General features: G+C 42.1%; 1 protein-coding gene across 4 annotated transcripts in view; it reads left to right on the top strand.

Moving 5' to 3' along the window:
* dnajc3a (DnaJ (Hsp40) homolog, subfamily C, member 3a) overlaps nucleotides 1-19,980 on the top strand; it is a 74,131-nt gene that overhangs the window by 34,393 nt on the left and 19,758 nt on the right. For all 4 annotated transcript variants that reach the window (XM_043691462.2, XM_087987991.1, XM_087987992.1 and 1 more), the window contains 3 exons: nucleotides 8,144-8,296; nucleotides 13,939-14,120; nucleotides 17,936-18,055. In XM_043691462.2, coding sequence (XP_043547397.1) covers nucleotides 8,144-8,296; nucleotides 13,939-14,120; nucleotides 17,936-18,055 — 455 coding nt within the window. The remainder of the gene's footprint in view (nucleotides 1-8,143; nucleotides 8,297-13,938; nucleotides 14,121-17,935; nucleotides 18,056-19,980) is intronic.

Here is a 19,980-nt window from a genome sequence, read left to right as displayed (position 1 = left end):
AAAATAATCAGATGATCATCAATATCCATTTGTTCAACAGTGTCTTTGAGGGAAAGGAAGAAGGGATCTAAATGTGACTACAATCATGCACTACAACATTTTAATGACATCTATGGGAAATCAGATTTGGGTAATTGACCCCCTTGTCATTACTTAATTCAGTTCTTTCTTTTAGGAAAAAAAATCACTAAAATATAGTAGTCTTGGGGAAACTGGGATCTTGCAGTTTTCTTCTTTTTTTAAAAAAATTATCTTGCAAGGGGAGCAAGTCTTGAGTATTTAGGTCGGATATGCCAAGCAAACATCTTGTTCTTTTAGTTGAACTTTTCTAAATGCAGTGCTTTGAGTGATAATATTACTACTTCTGTATACTGGGAATGAGCAGCTAGCTTCATTTTAAATAGTTGATTTAATTGGAAGCTGGTTGCCTTGAACTGATGAAAAAAGATATATTTGAACCAGGGCCCAGAATGCCATGATGAAACATTATAGTTGAACGTTTGTCTTTAAAAGAATTATCCAATCTTTCCTGGCAGTACTTGTCAGGAGTACTGATCAAAAACTTATTCCCATTTTGAATTCAGTTAAGACTTCTAATATTGTCTATATGTCTTCAAATCTTGCTATAATTGCATTTATTTGAGCCAAGTCTAAAATTGATAACACAACAATACTTCTTGCCACAGAGCAGCTTGACCTGCTGAGCTTTTCCAGTGCTGATTTTATTTGTAGTTAATGTCCCAAGAATCTGAAACTGACCTTTTTGTGTGCTGTGCTGAAAAATGTGTTGCTGGAAAAGCGCAGCAGGTCAGGCAGCATCCAAGGAGCAGGAGAATCGACGTTTCGGGCATAAGCCCTTCTTCAGGAATTCCTGAAGGGCTTATGCCCGAAACCTCGATTCTCCTGCTCCTTGGATGCTGCCTGACCTGCCCTTTTCCAGCAACACATTTTTTCAGCTCTGATCTCCAGCATCTGCAGTCCTCACTTTCTCCTTTTTTTGGTGTGCTGTGCCTCATGCTACTGATCATTCTTGTTTTCCTATTCTGTTCTCACTATCGTGTGGTGCTGTTAATAACGCATAAAATGCTAGTGTTTGAAGTCCTACCTTTGCCCAAACTCCTGAAACTGGGACTTCCAATAACTGCTGTTTCTGTTTCTCAGCCTATATGTACTAAATGTTTTGGTCCTTCAAAGGAAGACCTTTCTGTAATTGTAATATCACTGGGTTAGTCTTCGAGAGGTGCTGGCTGATTCTTTAGAGACATGGCTTCAAATATCATTATGGCACCTAGTGAAATTAAAAATCAGTTAAGTCTGGATTTTAAAAGCAAACTTATGTTGGCTCTGAATAATTTGTTGTAGAAATCCATCCATCCATCCATCCATGTGCCTGTTCTGACTCGTGAGATGTCAGACCCTTAGTAATATGGTTGACTCTTAAATGCCTTCTAAAATGAACCAGCAAGCCACTCATTGTGTCAAACTTGTTAAAGTGATGAAACCAGACTGACCACCTGACATTGGCCATGTTCATTTCCAATGCATGTAATCTCTCTCTGTTACAGATGTGTCCCTCTGACCGTATTAGTGGGAGTGATCATCAACAGTCCTTCTGGAAAGGAGGCCCCTGTTCACAGTGAAAACTCTCCCATGTTATTTAGTATTACCACCTTGTTAAATGGGATGGATTACAATAGATCTAGCTAATCACAACTAGGCAACTGTGACACCCTTTAGGCCATTAGCCGTAGCAGCATTGTACTCCACTCCATTTGTAACTTTGTGGCTAGATATCCTACGATCTCATTCTCAGGCCAGTAGATCAATCCTGCTTCAATGAAGAGTGCAGGAGAGCTTGCCAGGGATAGCATTAGACAATCTATGATGGTCGCTGCTATTAATAGTGTCATTTTGATGAACACTACTGTAACAGGTGGATTGACCATAGTCGTTTCCAGTGTGTAAGTCCATATTTGGTCAGTTTTGTTTCAATACTTTGACTAGTTTGATACACTGAGAGGCTTGCTGGTTCATATTAAGAGGACTGCTAAATATTCGAATCTGTATTAAATTTAATCTTGATCATTTATTGGTTATGACTTGTATAAGCAGAGATATAAAAACAATTGATTTTAAAAAGCAAATGCAAAACTAATTAAAATAAAAATGGAGGGTCAAATGGTGTATTATTGCTGCATGATGTGGGAGCTGGTGGACCCCATTGTGATTCCCAGTAACCATGTCTGTACTAAATGTTTGCTGGAAGAAGAACTTTGGCTCGAGTTGATAAGCTGGAGTCTGAGCTTCAAACATTGTGACGCCTCAGGGAGGGGGTGATTTTTACCTGGATGCTATGCTTCAGGAGACAGTCACACCCCTTTTAGACTAACTCAAATTCGGCCACTGGTCAGGGACAGGAGGGTGTGGCTATGAGTGAAACTGGTAGAGGGATCCAGGAAGTAGAGTTGCAGGAGCCTCAACCTCTGTCCTTGTCCAACAGGTTCAAGAGTTTTGCTCCCTGTGTGGGCAGGAATGGGGACTGCAGGAAGGAGGAGCTGACTGACTGCAGCACAGTGATGCAGGGAGCCGTTCAAGTGGGAGGAGAGAAGAGGAAATGTTGTAATTGGGGATAGTGTAGTTAGAGGCATTGACACCTTTCTCTGTGACCAGGATTGCGATTCTCAAAGGCTGTGTTGCCTGCTTGGTTCTCCAGTTCAGGATATCTCATCTGGGCTGTAGAGAAGCTTAGAGTGGGAGGATAAAGATCTAGTGGCCATGGACTATGTAAATACCAATGACATAAAACCTCTGCCCTAGTTTTATTTGCGAAAGGAGTATGAACCGCCGGGGGATAAATTTTAAAAAGCAGAACCAAAAAGGTGGTAATCTCTGGATTACTACCTGAGCCACGAGCTAATTGACACACCGTCAGTAAGGCTAAGCAGGTAAATGCCGTGGTTTAAAGATTGTGGGAGAAATGAGTTTGAATTCATGGGACATTGGCACCAGTACTGGGGAAGAACAGCTGTTCTGATGGAATGGTCTTCATCTGAACCTTGTTGGGACCAGAGTCTTTGTGAATTGCATAATTAGGGCTATAGACAGGGTCTTTAAACTAAATTGTTGGGGGGGAGGGGGGGTGTTCAATTAGAGGGCAAATGCAAAAAGCTGAATAAGAGGCGGAGGTAAGAGTGCAGAACATAGTGGTTATTAAAATTTCCAGCACAGATGCCGATACGATAGTGTATGGAAAGAGCTAGCAGTCAAACTTCAAGTACTCTGGACAATGAATGACAATGAGAAGGGGGATGGCTAAAACCGGTCTGAAGGTGTTCCATCCAAATACACACAGTATAAAGAATAATGTAAATGAACTTGTGGTGCAGATTGAAATTGGCAGGTATGACGTGGTGGGCATCAGATGTGGCTGCAAGGGGATCAGGATTGGGAGCGAAATATTCAAGGATATACATCCTATCAAAGGTGGGCAGAGGGGTGGGGTTGCCTTATTAGTAAGAAGTGAAATTAATTCAATAGTAAGAAATTAATTAGGGTCAGATGGTGTAGAATTGAGGAACGGCAAAGATTTAAAAAACATAGTTGGATTTATCTCTGGTTTCTAAACAGTAATCAGGAGCTGGGGCACAAGATGCACCAGGAAAGGACAAGATGTGTAAGAAAGGCAAAGTTACAGTGATCATGAGATTTCAGTATGCAGATAAATTGGGAAAATCAGATTGGTGGTAGATTGCAAGAAAAGAAATTTGTGGAATATCCATGAAATGGCTTTTTTTTTTTTGTTTTGGAGCAGATTGTGGTGGAACTCACTAGGGAACAGGCAATACTGGATTCCGTGTTCTGCAACAAGGTAGTCTTTGGTAAGGGTTCCTTCACCTTAAGTTCCCTTAGGAGGGAGTGATCATAATATGATTGAATTTGAGATGGAGAACAGAATCCGAGGTATTACAACTGAATAAAGGCAACTACAGAGGCATGAGGGAGGAGCTGTGCAGAATTGACTGGGAGAGGAGCCTAGCCAGAAAGACAATGGAACAGCAATGGCAGGAATTTCTAGGAGCAATTCAAGAGACACAGCAGAGATTATGCTGAAGAAAAGGAAGCATGGTACAGGGAGGACGAGGCAACTATGACTGACTAGGGAGGTCAGGGATAGCATAAGAGCAAAAGACAAAGCCTATAATGTGACGAAGGACAGTGGAGAAACGAGAGGATTGGGAAGCTTACAAAGACTAACAGAGGGCAACAAACAAGGAGGGAGAAGGTTAAATACAAGGGTAAGCTAACCAGTAATAAAGGGGAGCACTGTAGAATTTCTTTACATACATAAAGGGCAAAAATGGAAAATGAAGCTGGAGAGGTAGTAGCGGGGAACAAGGAAATGGCTGAGGAACTAAATAATACTTTGTGTCAGTCTTCACGGAGGAAGACACGAGTAATATCCCAAAAATTCAAGAGTGAGGAGGCAGAGCTGAGTATGGTGGCTGACATCAAGGAGAAGGTGCTGGAAAAACTGTATGGCCTGAAGGTGGATAAGTCACTTGGACCAGATGGACGAAACCCCAGAGTTCTAAGGGAGTTAGCTGAAGAGCTGGTGGTGGAGTTAGTGGTGATCTTTCAGGCATCGCTAGAATCAGGGAGGGAAAATCTCTAACATGACACCCTGTTTAAAAAGGGAGTAAGGCAAAAGATGGAAAATCACCAATCAATTAAGCCTAACCTCTGTTGTGGGTAAGATCCTGGAAGGATGAGATTTCTGAATACTTGGAAGTGTATGGTAAAATAGGACAAAGTCAGCATGGTTTTATCAAGGTGAGGTCATATCTGACAAATCTGCTAGATTTCTTCTTTTGAGGTAATAACGAGTAGGTTAGACCCTAGGCGAGGCAATGGATGTTAGCCACCTTGACTTCAAGGAGGCCTTTGGCAGGGTGCTGCACAGGAGGCTACTGAGTAAGGTAAGGGCCTTTGGTGTTAGAGGTAAGGTATTAGCATGGATAGAAGCTTGGCTATCTGGCAGAAATCAGTGGGGATAAAAGGGGCCTTCTCTGGATGGTGTTCTGCCAGGCTTGATGTTGGGGCTGCAACGTTTCACTTTATACATTAACAATCTCGATGAAGGAACTGAGGGCATTCTGGCTAAGTTTGCAGACAGTACAAAGATGGGTAGAGGGACAAGTAGCATTGGGGAGGCTGCAGAAGGATTTGGACAGGTTAGGAAAATGGGCAAAGAAGTGGCAGCTGCAGTACAGTGTGGGAGAATGTGACGTCATGCACTTTGTTAGGAAGAATAGAAGCATGGACTGTTCTGAAGTGCAAAGAGACTTGGGAGTTCTGGTCCAGGATTCTTTCAAGGTAAACTTACAGGTTGAGTCAGTAGTTAGGAAGGCAGATGCAGTGATGCCATTTATTTTGAGAGGACTTGAATATAAAAGCAGGGATGTACTCCTGAGGCTCTACAAGGCTCTGGTCAGACCACTACTGGGGTATCGTTCACCGTTTTGGGCTCCATATCTGAGCAAGGATGTACTGGCCCTGGAGCATGTTCAGAGAAAGTTCATGAATGAACAGCTTCATGTCTGAGGAATGTTTGAGGGCTCTGGGTCTATACTCGATGGAGTTTTGAAGGATACGTGGGGGCTCTAATTGAAACATACTGAATGGTTGTTTCTGTTGGTTGGAGAGACTAGGAGCTGGAGGCACAGCCTTAGAGTAAAAGAAAGACTTTTAGAATGGAGATAATGAGAAACGTTTTCAGCCAGAGAGTGGTGAATCTGTGGAATTTATTGCCACAGAAGATTGTGGAGGTCAGGTCATTGAGTATATTTAAGACCGAGATAGGTCCTTGAGTGTCAAGGGTTAGAGGGAGAAAGTAGGAGAATGGGGTTGAGAAACATATTATAATTGAATGGTGGAGCAGACTCTGAGCTGAATGGCCTAATTTCTGCTCATTTGTTGTATAGTCTTATATCTAAAACCTGAGGTTTCAACTTAATTCAGTTGCAAAGCAGGATGACTTGTAAGGCAAACAATGGAAGCAGTATGCAGTTGAGTGCTAAGCAAACCTACAACAGTTTAGAGCTGTATTCTGCAATTGTTTCTCATCCAAACTGTGGTGGTGGTCAAATAACAGTATAACTGGAGGCACCTCCAAGCATGCACATTCTCAATGATGGTGGAGACCAGCATATCTGTGCAAAAGAAATCTGAAGCATTTGCAAGCATTTTCAGCCAAAAAGCTGATTGGATAATCCATTATGGTCGCCTTCTTTGGTCATATGAATAAACTAAATCGGAGTAGAATTGGACTGTTTGGCCTATCTTTATATTCCATTGACTTTGTAGAATTTTGTGCTTTTCCTTAGGTTTTGTTTTGATGCTTTCCTTAATTTCTTTAGTTAACACAAGGTGGGTGGCCTTAGAACTTTGTTTCATAGGTATTTTACTTCTATATTGTGAAATATCCCTTCTTTTAATGCTTACTTTTACTTCTCTACTGATCTGTTGTGGTCTCCTTCCTATCTGAAGGAGGTTGTGAAACTTGAAAGAGTTCAGAAAGGATTTACATGGATGTTGCCTGATTGGAGGATTTTGAGGATGGGAAAAGGCTGAATAGACTGCAGCTGCTTTCCCTGGAGCGTCGGAGGCTGAGTTTTATAAAATCATGAGGGGCATGGATGGGGTAAATAGACAAGGTCTTTTCCCTGGGGTGGGGGTGTCCAGAACTAGAGGGCATAGGTTTAGGGTGAGAGGGGAAAGATAGAAAAGAGACCCAAGGGGCAACCTTTTCACGCAGAGTATGGTGCGTGTATGGAATGAGCTGCCAGAGGAAGTGGTGGAGGCTAAGACAATTGCAACATTTAAAGGGCACCTGGATGGGAATATGAATAGGAAGGGTTTGGAGGCATATGGGATGGGTGTTGGCAAGTGGGATCAGATTAGTTTGTGATATCTGGTTGGCATGGACGAGTTGGACCGAAAGATCTTTTTCTGTGCTGTACATCTCTGACTCTATGACCTCCTATTGCAGAAAATCTTCAACCTTCAAGCCAGTTCTGTATCCAAATGGCTGGTTCTCCCTGTATTCCATGAGATCTAACCTTGCTGACCAGTTTCCCATGAGGAACCTTGGTGAAAGCCTTAATTAGATTAGATTCCCTATCGTGTGGAAACAGGCCCTTTGGCCCAACAAATCCACACCGAACTTCGGGAGAGCAACCCACCAAGACCCATTCCCCTACACTTACCCCTGACTAATGCACCTAACACTACGGGCAATTTAGCATGCCAATCCATCTAACTTGCAAGTCTTTGGGAGGAAACCAGAGCACCCAGAAGAAACCCATGCAGTTAGTTGCCCGAGACGGGAATCGAACCCGGGTCCCTGGCACTGTGAAGCAGCAGTGCTAACCACTGAGCCACCGTCCATCCCTTCATATAGATTTTTTCTACTGCTCTGCCCTCATCAATGCTCTTTGTTACTTTTTCAAAAAACTCCATTTACTCCTAAATATTGCTGAACTGGCTTTCCTGTTTCATTAGGATTTAAGAACTGATTCCTGATAAATATGGGTTAAGAAAAGTTGAAGTTGAAGAGCTGTAGATCACAAAGATTGCAGCAGAACATTTCTTCAGAATTTATAGAAATTGACTGCCCAAGAACTAGAATGTATGGGAAACAATTGTAGTGAGCAGGTAACTGACTTTATGATGGTATAAATTGGGTCGTGACATAGGAGTCAGTGGAATTTTCCTTCTTTAATCTTTCACGAGGTGAGGGCATCACTGACCGGGCAGTTAAGAGTCAGCCACATTGTTGTGGGTCTGGGGTCACCAGTAGGCCAGACCAGGTAAGGTGAGTTTCCTTCCCTAAAGGACACTAGTAATCCGGATGGATTTTTTTCAACAATGGATTCATGATCATCATTAGACACCGAATTCCAGATATTTTTATTGAATTCAAATTTCACCATCAGCTGTGAAGGGATTTGAACCAGGGTCCCCAGGCATTATCTGGGTCTCTGGGAATAACACTAGGCCATCACCTCCTGATTTTTGCAGATTATCTTGGGGTGTTTTTGTTTTTGGATTAAACTCCTCCTGAATCTGTCCTTCTGTTTGTCAGCTAAAATCTAACCCCAGTGAGAAAGAAGAAAATGAAGCAAATGCCCAATTAACGAAAGCAGATGAATTACAACGGATTATTACGCAGGCTCAAACTGCATTTCAAAACCAGGATTACACAAAAGCTATTGAATTCCTCGACATACTTATTGAGGTAAGCTTTAGCTATATTTCTTTACAAGTCAAAGTTGTATATTTGAAGGGGATACAATTTATTCTGCTGTTTCAACCTTACTTTGAAGGAGTACAGTGCAGAATGCAGATTTGCAACTACACAACTGTGCATTTCTGATTTTCATTACCTGCTTATTCATTAAGGATACTCTGAATTTCAGACTTTGTGTATGTTTTCTCGTTTTGATCCTTGTGACTTTGTGTAGCTTAGGATCAGTGTAGTCTATCTAATTACATGGAACCTTTTTTTCCTTTCTCAACATCTCCATTCTTTTTAAATCATATTGCATTGCTTGCTTTTCTGGTGATAATGTTGTAAATTTGTTTAATGTGTCCACACTTAAAAGTCCATTTTAAATATTTTTCATTTTTTATAGCCTTAACCTTACAAGAATCCCCCTTAACTGTTGTATCAGTACACCTTGCTGATGTTGCATACTAATATTGCATCAATATATCTGTCCTTTTTTTAATTTATTGCCTGATGTCTGGAATTTACCAGCTCAATTTTAACATCTGACATTATCTACCAAGGCATTTATCCAGACATCTTTTTCACTTTACAGCTTAAGCTGTTGCATTTCTAATCCTGAACTTTTATTGGCTTGTAAGTTAGCTGTACCTCTGACTTGGCATGGTCAGGAGAAATTTAAATGTCCTATCTATTCTGTGGAGCCATTTATAGCTGCTGTAACTACATCAAAATGGGGTCACTAGTCCAATTCTCTTGTTTATCCTGATGCAGCCCATGCCACATTGAAGGGAATCTACACCTGGGTGTGTTTTAAATTTCCTGCCATGTATTGTAGATCCACTTCAATTTGCATAAGGATCACTGGGAAGCCAGTTGCTATGTTTGGTTTGACACTCTGCACATTTTGCATGATAGGGACGAAAGAGCCAAATGGCTTAAATTAACACCATCTCCTGCAGACCACAGAAAAATAATTTTGGACCAGCTAAATAGGCTTCACAGGTTAGGACCAAGATAGGCGATAACCCAAGAGCAGGGAACTGTGTATGTGTCCGTGCTGTTGATGTATCTCCTATCTTAATCCCAAAAATATTAGCCATGGTTATTAAGTTGGCCTGGAACAGTGTTTTGTAGAGCAATAAGACGGTGCAATTTTCTGGATCTGTAGATTGAAAGGAGAAAAGTTGCCTTGAGCAGAGCGATATGATGTGGGAGTTTCAGGAGAGTTTTTAAGGGTTAATGAGGATTATATCTTAATAAATGCCGTTGGTTGCAAATCCTATCAGATCGAATGGATCGGTTGGAGCGACAGTTAAAGGCAGTGAGGAATTAACAAAGACTAGGGGGTGTAATGGATGGCAGTTGTAGGAATGGAGAAAAGCCACAGATACAGTCAGGTAAATGGGTTAACTCCAAGAAAGGTAGGAGATAGGCGGTTAGTACAGGAGTCTTCTGTGGCTATCCCCATTTCAAACAAGTATGCTGTTTTTAGAAAATATAGGGGCAATGGACTTTCAGGGAAAATGTAGTACGAAGTGCCAAGTTTCTGGTATCAAGACAGGCTGTAATGTAATGAGGGATACACCGGGTTCCTTGATTTGATTGATTTTTTTTTTTGTGTTAGGGAACTCTCTAGTAAGGGGCACAGACAGACGTTTCTGCGGCCAGCAGTGAAAAATCAGAATGGTGCCAGGATCAAGGATGTCTTAGAGAGGGTGCAGAATGTTCTCAAGGGGGAGAGGAGCCAGCAGTGTGTCACTGTGCACATTGGAACCAGTGACATAGGAAGGGAAAAGGATCAGATTCTGAAGGGAGAATATCAAAAGTTAGGCAGGAACTAAAAAAGGAGGTCTAATTACGGTAGTAATATCCAGATTACTCCTGGTGCTATGAGCTAGTGAGGGTAGGAATTATAGAATAGAGCAGATGAATACGTGGCTGAGGAGCTGGTGTAGGGGAGAAGGATTCACATTTTTGAATCATTGGAATCTCTTTTGGGGTGGAAGTGACCTGTTTTGAGAAGGATGAATTGCACCTGAATTGGAAGGGGACTAATGTATTGGTAGGGGGACTTAGAGTTATGCAAAAGGATTTAAGCTAGTAAGAAGTTGGGAGGGTGGGGGTGGGACCCAGGGAGATACTGAGAAAGAAGTCAATCCCAAGACTGGTACAGTTGAAAAAAGAAGTGAGTCAAACAGTCAGGGCAGGCAGGAACAAAGCAGAGAACAAGGTAGACTGATAAACTGCATTTGTTTCAATCCAAGAAGCCTAACAGGGAAGGTAGATGAACTCCGTGCATGGTGAGGAACACGGGACTGGGATATCATAGCAATTTCAGAAACATGGCTCAGGGATGGACAGGGCTGGCAGCTTAATGTTCCAGGATACAAATGCTACAGGAAGGATAGAAAAGGAGGGGAGTGGTGTTTTTGATAAGGGAAAGCATTACAGCTGTGCTGAGGGAGGATATTCCTGGAAATACTTCCAGGGAGGTCATTTGGGTGGAACTGAGAAATAAGAAGGGGATGATCACCATTATTAGGATTTCCTTGGAGTGTCGGAGGCTGAAGGGTGACCTTATCGAGGTTTATAAAATCATGGATAGGAAAAACAGACAACGTCTTTTCCCCTGGGGTGAGGGAGTCCAGAACTAGAGGGCATAGGTTTAGGGAGGGAGGGGAAAGATATAAAAGACCTATGGGGCAACCCTTTCACTCACAGGGTGGTACGTGTATGGAATGAGCTGCCAGAGGAAGTAGTGGAGAGTAGTACAATTGCAACATTTAAAAGGCATCTGGATGGATATATGAATAGGAAGGGTTTGGAGGGATATGGGCCAAGTGCTGGCAAATGGGACTGGATTAGGTTGGGATATCTAGTCTGCATGGACGAGTTGGACCGAAGGGTCTTTTTCTATGCTGTACATCTCTACGACTGTATAATCTGGAAAGGAGAAAGTGAGGTCTGCAGATGCTGGAGATCAAAGCTGAAAAATGTGTTGGTGGAACAGCGCAGCAGATCAGGCAGCATCCAGGGAACAAGAGAGTCGACGTTTTGGGCATAAGCCCTTCTTCAGGAATGAGGAAAGTGTGTCCAGCAGGCTAAGATAAAAGGTAGGGAGGAGGGACTTGGGGGAGGGGCGTTGGAAATGCGATAGGTGGAAAGAGGTCAAGGTGAGGGTGATAGGTCAGAGTGTGGTGGGGGCGGAGAGGTCAGGAAGAAGATTGCAGGTTAGGAAGGCGGTGCTGAGTTCGAGGGATTTGACTGAGACAAGGTGGGGGGAGGGGAAATGAGGAAACTGGTGAAATCCGAGTTCATCCCTTGTGGTTGGAGGGTTCCTAGGCGGAAGATGAGGTGCTCTTCCTCCAACCGTCGTGTTGTTGTGGTCTGGCGATGGAGGAGTCCAAAGACCTGCATATCCTTGGTGGAGTGGGAGGGGGAGTTGAAGTGTTGAGCCACAGGGTGGTTGGGTTGGTTGGTCCGGGTGTCCCAGAGGTGTTCTCTGAAACGTTCCGCAAGTAGGCGGCCTGTCTCCCCAATATTGAGGAGGCCACATCGGGTGCAGCGGATGCAATAGATGATGTGTGTGGAGGTGCAGCTGAATTTGTGGCGGATATGGAAGTTTCCTTTGGGACCTTGGAAGGCAGTGAGGAGGGAGGTGTGGGCGCAAGTCTTGCACCTCCTGCGGTTGCAGGGGAAGGTGCCGGGAGTGGAGGTTGAATTGGTGGGGGGTGTGGATCTGACGAGGGAGTCACTGAGGGAGTGGTCTTTACGGAACGCTGATAGGGGAGGGAAATATATCCCTGGTGGTGGGGTCCGTTTGGAGGTGGCGGAAATGACGGCAGATGATACGCTGTACGTGGAGATTGGTGGGGTGGTAGGTGAGGACCAGTGGGGTTCTGTCCTGGTGGCGGTTGGAAGGGCGGGGCTCAAGGGCGGAGGAGCGGGAATTGGAAGAGATGCGGTGGAGGGCATCGTCGACCACGTCGGGGGGGGAAAATGCGGTTCTTGAAGAAGGAGGCCATCTGGGTTGTATGTTTTTGGAACTGGTCCTCCTGGGAGCAGATGCGGCGGAGACGAAGGAATTGGGAGAATGGGATGGCGTTTTTACAGGGGGCAGGGTGGGAGGAGGTGTAGTCCAGGTAGCTGTGGGAGTCGGTCGGTTTGTAGTAGATGTCCGTGTTGATTCGTGTTGAATCTGGAAAGCTTCTCATAGGATGCATCACATACATGTTGTGCTTCAGTCTGTCAGCGTTATGCTCAAAGTCAACGCTAACTGGTATTTATGTAATGCCTTTTTAATAGATGAAATTTCCCCAAGTGTCTTGAATGTTATGAAACAATATTTGACATGGGGCTACCTTAGGACAAATATTGTGGCACGTTTTCCAGATGAAGAAAAAAATGGAGAGGTCTCGGAGGAAACTGTAAAGCTAAGATGGAGGGGTTTGAAAATATGGCTGCTATCAGTGGAACAGTTAAAATCTAGGTTGTGCAAGAGGCTAGGATTGGAGGAGCTAAGTGGTTTTGAATAGTTGTAAGGCTAGAGAGATTATAAAACTAATTATGGGTAAGGCAATGAAATAATTGAGACCAAGATTAGAATTTAAAATTGGCTCTTGACTTGATAGCACTGCAATGTTGTTTTGGGGTGGGGTACTGTGAATAGATACAAATTAGGACATCCGATCCATAGTTTTGGATGTGCTCAAAATTTATGGGATGAAGGTTTTTGGTGTGTGAAGGCACTGAAGAAGTAGAAGTTGAATATGTGCCTCAAACCAAGTATGGACAAGATCAACTGAGTTATTTTCCTTTGGTCTTATGGTGTTTGCGGTTTTTCTTGCAACTTCTCCATATTGCTGTCATTCTTCTTGGGCCTGTTTGCTCTTACTCTCGCAGTGTGTACACTCCTTTGGTGATGGTTTCCAGACTAGCCCAAATTTTAAAGTGTACATTTCTTCGTGGCCTACACTGTCCTGTTTGCATGATTTCTTCCTGTTCTTCTGTCCTTGTCTTTCCTCTGAATTCATATAATTCTTGCATCACCTTTATCCCTTCTTACTTATCACCATTTAGAAATATCCAATAATGTCTCATGTGGCCCAGTGTTCATTGCATAATTAAAAATGAGAAACATTTGTTTCTATTTTTCAAGATGCTGTATACCATAGATCACAGTGTACAGATTGGCTCAGTATAAAAGATCTTTTTACCTCAAGAATCATGTATTTGTATATGCTCAGCGTACTAAATTGACTGCTGTTTTCAGCCACAACATGCTACATTTGCATCAGTAGTGCAACTTACTTATTTGTGGGTGTCAAAAATTGTTTTGATAACTTGTACATGAATTGGTGCAAGGGATCAAAAGCTAATAGAATTATGTTGTGGAGATATGCAGGCGTTCAAAACATGCTGAAGCTGAGCAGATCCCATACACCAATTTTTTTTATTGCAGTTGGATGTACAAGTTAACCTGTCCGCTCCCAACACCGCTGCGCGCACAGTTGTTTTTTGAATGATCTGAGGTGTCAAAAGTCAATTTCTACAATGATCTCTACAGTAAATGCAAGTTGTTCTCTTAAGTTTTGCAAAGCATGTTAAACAATTTAGCACTAAAGGTTTGTGTGTGTCTTCTGCAACAGACTTGTATTTGGGATTCTGAGTTGCGAGAACTTCGGGCAGAATGCTACATACAAATTGATGAAAGTGGAAAAGCAATAAGTGACTTGAAAGCAGCATCAAAACTTAAACATGACAACACTGAAGCATTCTACAAAGTCAGTATAATCTATTACCAGCTTGGAGATCATGAAATGTCTCTTAGGCAAGTATCCAATCACGTTTTTTTTTTAAACTTTGATCTTCAATGATTTTTGAACTACAAATCGTAGTCTTTATGAGGATTATTCACTTTGTGTTTTTGTTCACCTAGCTTGTGAGCTATTTGTAAATTTTTTTTGAAGGAGTTTAATGTAAAATAACTTGTGGATTAATTACTATCCAGGAGAAATCTAAAATTTCGTTGTTGCCTTTTTGAAGTATCAAACAGGGAATTGTTGCAATTTAGTAGATAAGCATTCTTGTATTCATTGCTGGAAGGAACATGAGAAACAGGAATAGACTGATCAATCCATGGAGCCCACTCTGCCTTTTATTATGATCATGGCTGATCTTGGGCTTTAACCTGATTTTAGAACATAGAACATTACAGCGCAGTAAAGGCCCTTTTGGCCCTTGATGTTGCGCTGACCTGTGGAACCAATCTGAAGCCCATCTAACCTATACTATCTCATTTTCATCCATATGTTTATGTAATGACCATTTAAATGCCCTTAAAGTTGGCAAGTCTACTAATGTTGCAGGCAGGGTGTTCCACGCCCCTGCTACTGAGTTAAGAAATTACCTATGACATTTTGACCTACATCTATCACACCTCAATTTAAAGCTATGTTCTCTTGTGCTAGTCATCACCATCCGAGGAAAAAGGCTCTCGCTGTCCACTCTATCTAACCCTCTGATCATCTTGTATGTCTCAACTAAGTTGCCTGTCAACCTTCTTCTCTCTAACAAAAACAGTCTCAAATTCCTCAGCCTTTCCTCCATAAGACCTTCCCTCCAGACCGTATCCTAATAAATCGCCTCTGCACCCTTTCTAAAACTTCCACATCCTTTCCATAGTTGCAGTGACCAGAACTGTATGCAATACTCCCAAGTGTGGCCACACCAGAGTTTTGTACAGCTGCAACATGCCCTTTTGGCTCTGAAATTCAGTCCCTCTACCAATAAAAGCTAACACACCATATGCCTTCTTAACAACCGTATCAACCTGGGTGGCAACTTTCAGGGATCTACGTACATGGACACCAAGATCTCTCTGTTCATGCACACTGCCACAAATCTTACCATTAGCCCAGTACTCTTTTTATTCCTGTTACTCCTTCCAAAGTGAACCACGTCACACTTTTCCAAGTTTAAGTGCTCCCTCCCTCGACAACTTCCTTTCTGCCTGACAGGTACATACTTATCAAGGACACACAGTAGCTGTTCCTTGAATAAGCACCGCATTTCAATTGTGCCCATTCCCTGCAGTTTCCTTCCCCATCCTATGCATCCTAAATCTTGCTTAATCACATCATAATTGCCTTTCCCCCAGGTGTAGTTCTTGCTCCGTGGTATATCCCTTTACATCAGTAAAGTAAACATAACCGAATTGTGGTCACTATCACCAACTTCCAAAGTGCTCTTCTCCCTCCAAAGCTAACACCTGGCCAGGTTCATTACCTAGTACTAAATCCAATGTGGCCTCGCCCCTTGGCCTGTGTACTACATACTGTGTCAGGAAACCCTCCTGCACACATTGGACAAAAATAGACCCATCTGAAATACTCAAAACTATAGTATTTTCAGTCAATATTTGGAAAGTTAAAGGCCCCCATAACAACTACTGTTACTCCTGCTCATATTGAGAATCATCTGTGGTTTCCTTTCCTCCTCATCTCTGGAACTATTCGGAGGTCTATAGAAATCTCCCAACAGGGTGACCTCTCCTCTCCTTTCCAGTTTCTAACCTTAGTCCATACTCAAAGATCCCGAAAACACAAACACAATCTTAAACATCATGAACCCTGGCACCTGGGAGGCAACACCAATTGTGGGACCGAGAGAGACTTACAGAATCTCCTATCTGTCCCCCTAACTATGGAGTTCCCAAAGACTAATGCTCTGCTCCTCTCTCCCTTTCCCTTCTAAGCAAGAGGGACAGAATCCGTGCCAAAGATCTGTACCCCATGGTTTACCCCTGGTAGGTTGCTCCCCCTAACAGTATCCAAAGGAGTATACTTGTTATTGAAGGGAACAGCCACAATGGATCCCTGCACTGGATGTAGGTTTGCTCGCTGAGCTGGAAGGTTCATTTTCAGACGTTTCGTTGCCATGCTAGGTAACATCTTCAGTGAGCCTCCAGACGAACCTGCTTTCTATTTATATGTTTGGGTTTCTTTGGGATGGTGATGTCATTTCCTGTTCATTTTCTCAGGGGGTGGTAAATGGGGTCCAGGTCAATGCGTTTGTTGACAGAGGTTGCACACGAGAATTCCTAGAAGCAAGGCATTCCAACTGGAACTCTATCAACAAACACATTGACTTGGACCCCATTTACCACCCCCTGAGAAAAAGAACAGGAAATGACATCCCCATAGAAAATGACATCACCACAATTAATGACCTAATCAACCCAAAGAAACCCAAACATGTAAATAGAAAGCAGGAAACATCAGCAGTATTTGTCTGGAGGTTCACTGGATGTTACCTAGTATGGTGATAAAATGTCTGAAAATGAACCTTCCAACTCAGCGGGCAAACCGACGTCCAGAACCTCAACCTGAGCTATAAATCTTCTTAAAACCCGCTAACATCCCTGCACTCTCTGCCAGCTCTCTTTCTGTCTCCTGACTGTAACCCATCTGCCTTTTTCTTGTTGTATGTGAGGTGTGACTACCTCCCTGTAACTCCTCTCAGTAATGCCTTCCCCCTCCCAAATGATCCAAGGTTATTCCAGCTCCAGTTTCACAACGCAGTTTCCAAGGAGCTGGAGTTGGGTGCTCTTCCTGCAGATGAAGCCTTTGCTTGCTCCTTGAGAGAATAAAAATCTGTCTTGCCCTCTAATGTATTCAGTGACTGTGCTCCAACAGCCTTCTAGGATAGAAAGTTCTAAATATTCATGAGTCTATCTCAGTCCTAAGTAATGGACCTTGTTCTGAGATGCTATTTTTCCTTGTTCTAGATTTCCTAGCCAGGGTAAGTATATCTTTTTTTGTTTTCAATGTTTAGCCCCTTTCATGAACTTGAATGTCTAAGATCCTACTCATTCTTCTTTCCACAAAATATGGAGCCACTTTCCTCATTGGCAATCCTCTTCTTTCAAGAGCCATTCTTATGAGCCTTTTTTTATTCCTCCGAGTGGGGTTGGGAGAGATGATGAATGATGAGCCATGTTTGTGTTTTGCAAGTTGTGATCTGCAATCCACTTCCTAAAAGGGTCAGAGAGTAGCATCAGCAGAACATTGTGCTGATTGGATCTGCTGTAGGGTCACAGGATCTAATGTGACATGGCAGTACGAAATGTGAATGGTGCCTACGTTGGCTAAACAACGTGAAAAGAGAATTACTTAAAATGGAAGCTTTCTAGAAACAAAACAAAGTAAAATCTCTCCAGGTTATTGACAAATGTTTTCTGAAAATAAACTGTCACGAAGCCTGAGTGGAAAAAATATTATCGAATATAATATTTCTAGACAGTTATTATAATCCTGCCTATGTTCTGTCTGCAGGACCTTAACCATTTTGAACAAAATAATGATTCTGCTATAATATATATCGTAAATACAAAGGAATTATGAGGAATATATGCTGTTCATGAATATTAGTTTGGTTTGATTTAAGCCATTCCAATATTTGTTGTCTTTCAGTTCAGAGTGCAAGAGGTTAACATAAAAGTAGGTGCAATATTTGTTTGTATCTGAGCCCAACTATTCCCACTGGTCACAATTCTTTATTTCTTTTCCTGTTCCCTTCTGGAACTAATATTTGATTCACTGAAACCTTTTGCCAGCTTTGCGGTAACATTTTTGTTTTGTGTAGTGAAATTCGGGAGTGCCTGAAATTGGACCCAGATCACAAGCTCTGTTTTGCCCATTATAAGCAAGTGAAAAAACTCAACAAGCAGTTGGCAACTGCAGAAGAACTGATAAAACAAGAAAAGTAAGAAATGTTTAAATTATTCTTGGTTATTAAATGGTGAGGTTGTGCTACTGATCATGTGGTCTCCTCTACACTGGGAGAGAAAATGCAGACTATTAGTGTTCCAAAAAGTGGTCACCATTCTGACCCCAAAATTCCAATTACTTGCCACTTTAGCACACCATCTTGTTCACTTGCCAACATTTCTGTCGAGTCTGCTTTGGTGCTTGAGAGTCTCTTGAAATTCAAAAAAACACTTCCTGTCTTTGTTGTTGCCAATGATGTCTCATTCATTTAAGTTTTATATCCACCTTTCTCGCACCTTTTACACTGTTCTGGGCATTCTACTCTATTGAGCCTTTGGTATCTGTCATAAATATTACACAAGTAGAAGCTTAAGGCCATGTTCTTTCACACTGACAATTCTGAAATCTTGGTTCCACTAGTTGCCATAACAGGATCATACTTGCCCTGTACACTCCCATTCCTCAAATACCCCCACTGCCCAAAAACAAACAAAGTTTTGTCAGCAAGTAGCTGTTCCTGGTCTACGTGGGCCAAATTTACTTTTTGTAAAATTAGCTTCTCTGCCACTTTAAACTTTTTTTATTCTCTGTATATCCTGATCTTTTTTCCATTGCTATGTTGAATCTAACTCCATTATGTTCATTGTCTCCAAAATGCTCCTGCATCTTTCTCCTGCTCGATCTTTCCAAATATTAACTCCAGAACTGCCTCCTTGGGCTTTTCACATACTGACAAAAAAAATGCTCTCTTGGATGTAATTATAGTCCCTACAGTGCAGCAAGAGGCTGTTCAACCAACCCTCCAAAGAGTATCCCACCCACCTTTTGCCCTCTAACCTCACATATTTACCTTGCCTAAACCATCAATCCTGGAGGTCCTTTATATACTGCAGGGCAACTTAACGTGGCTAGTCCACCAAAGCTGCACGTGTTTGGACTGTTTGGGGGGGAAGCATCATGTTGTCTCTTAAGGGAAAGTGCTTTTTATGCTTAGAGTTAAAATGGATGTCTGAACAGCAGTTACTGCAGGTGCACTTGTAGAAACGTTGTATGAAAAAGTTGAGTTACCAGACCAAAGCAGCATTTTTATCCAGACGACAGTTTAAATTCAGCTAATTAATTTAAAAAGGCACTTGGATACTAAGGATCAATTAAATTCAAATCTGATAGTGTTGACAAACCCGAACCAAACCAGTTGTAAAGAAATTAAAATGTAATCACGGGTATAAAAGATGCAGACACTTGAAAATGAGAGCCTGCTGCTATCTGAACAGAGCAAACCTGCCATCTGAGAACTAAATACACGGTGCTGTCAAGAAATCTATGTGCTGTGAAAAGTATTGCCTACCTATAAAGGCATCTTCAGCAAATATTGTTGACATCAGAAGCCGCCTGAGAAGGCATTTTGGAAAAAAGCGAAGGAAGAAGATACAGAAAGTTCAGGAGGATATATTGTGTGTGAAATTTGAGACACTAAGTTTTAATTGGATTATCTTATTAATTGGATTTATATAAGTAGGACCTATTATTGAAACAGTATACCTACTAGAATTTAGTTTCCTAAGGGAATAGGTAGCAGTTAGAGATTTATTCTGTATGTTAGTAAGTTTGTTAATTGTTCACTGTGGTGTTAGATAAATAAATTGTTATTTGTAAATTGTAGAGTGGGTGAAAGGATTCCATTTCATTTAGCCACTTTTATAACAAATTGGTGGTAAGAGTTTCACTTTTTTTATCAGATGGCGAGGCGATCTCTTCGGGTGTTTTGGTTTTAATTATCAGAGGGGTGACAACCTCCGCTTTGTAACACTAAGTCTCGGACGTAGCTATGTGATGATTTTGAAGAAAATCTGAGGCAGACCTTGAGCATTAACCAGTTTATTACACAATGCATCAGGGGAGACCCTCAGTTCACATAGT

Source organism: Chiloscyllium plagiosum, unplaced genomic scaffold, assembly GCF_037043375.1.
Source record: "Chiloscyllium plagiosum isolate Xiang-an unplaced genomic scaffold, Cpla_swu_hap1 HiC_scaffold_6, whole genome shotgun sequence".
Lineage (NCBI taxonomy): Eukaryota > Metazoa > Chordata > Chondrichthyes > Orectolobiformes > Hemiscylliidae > Chiloscyllium > Chiloscyllium plagiosum.
This window is presented reverse-complemented; position numbering and strand designations above follow the sequence as displayed.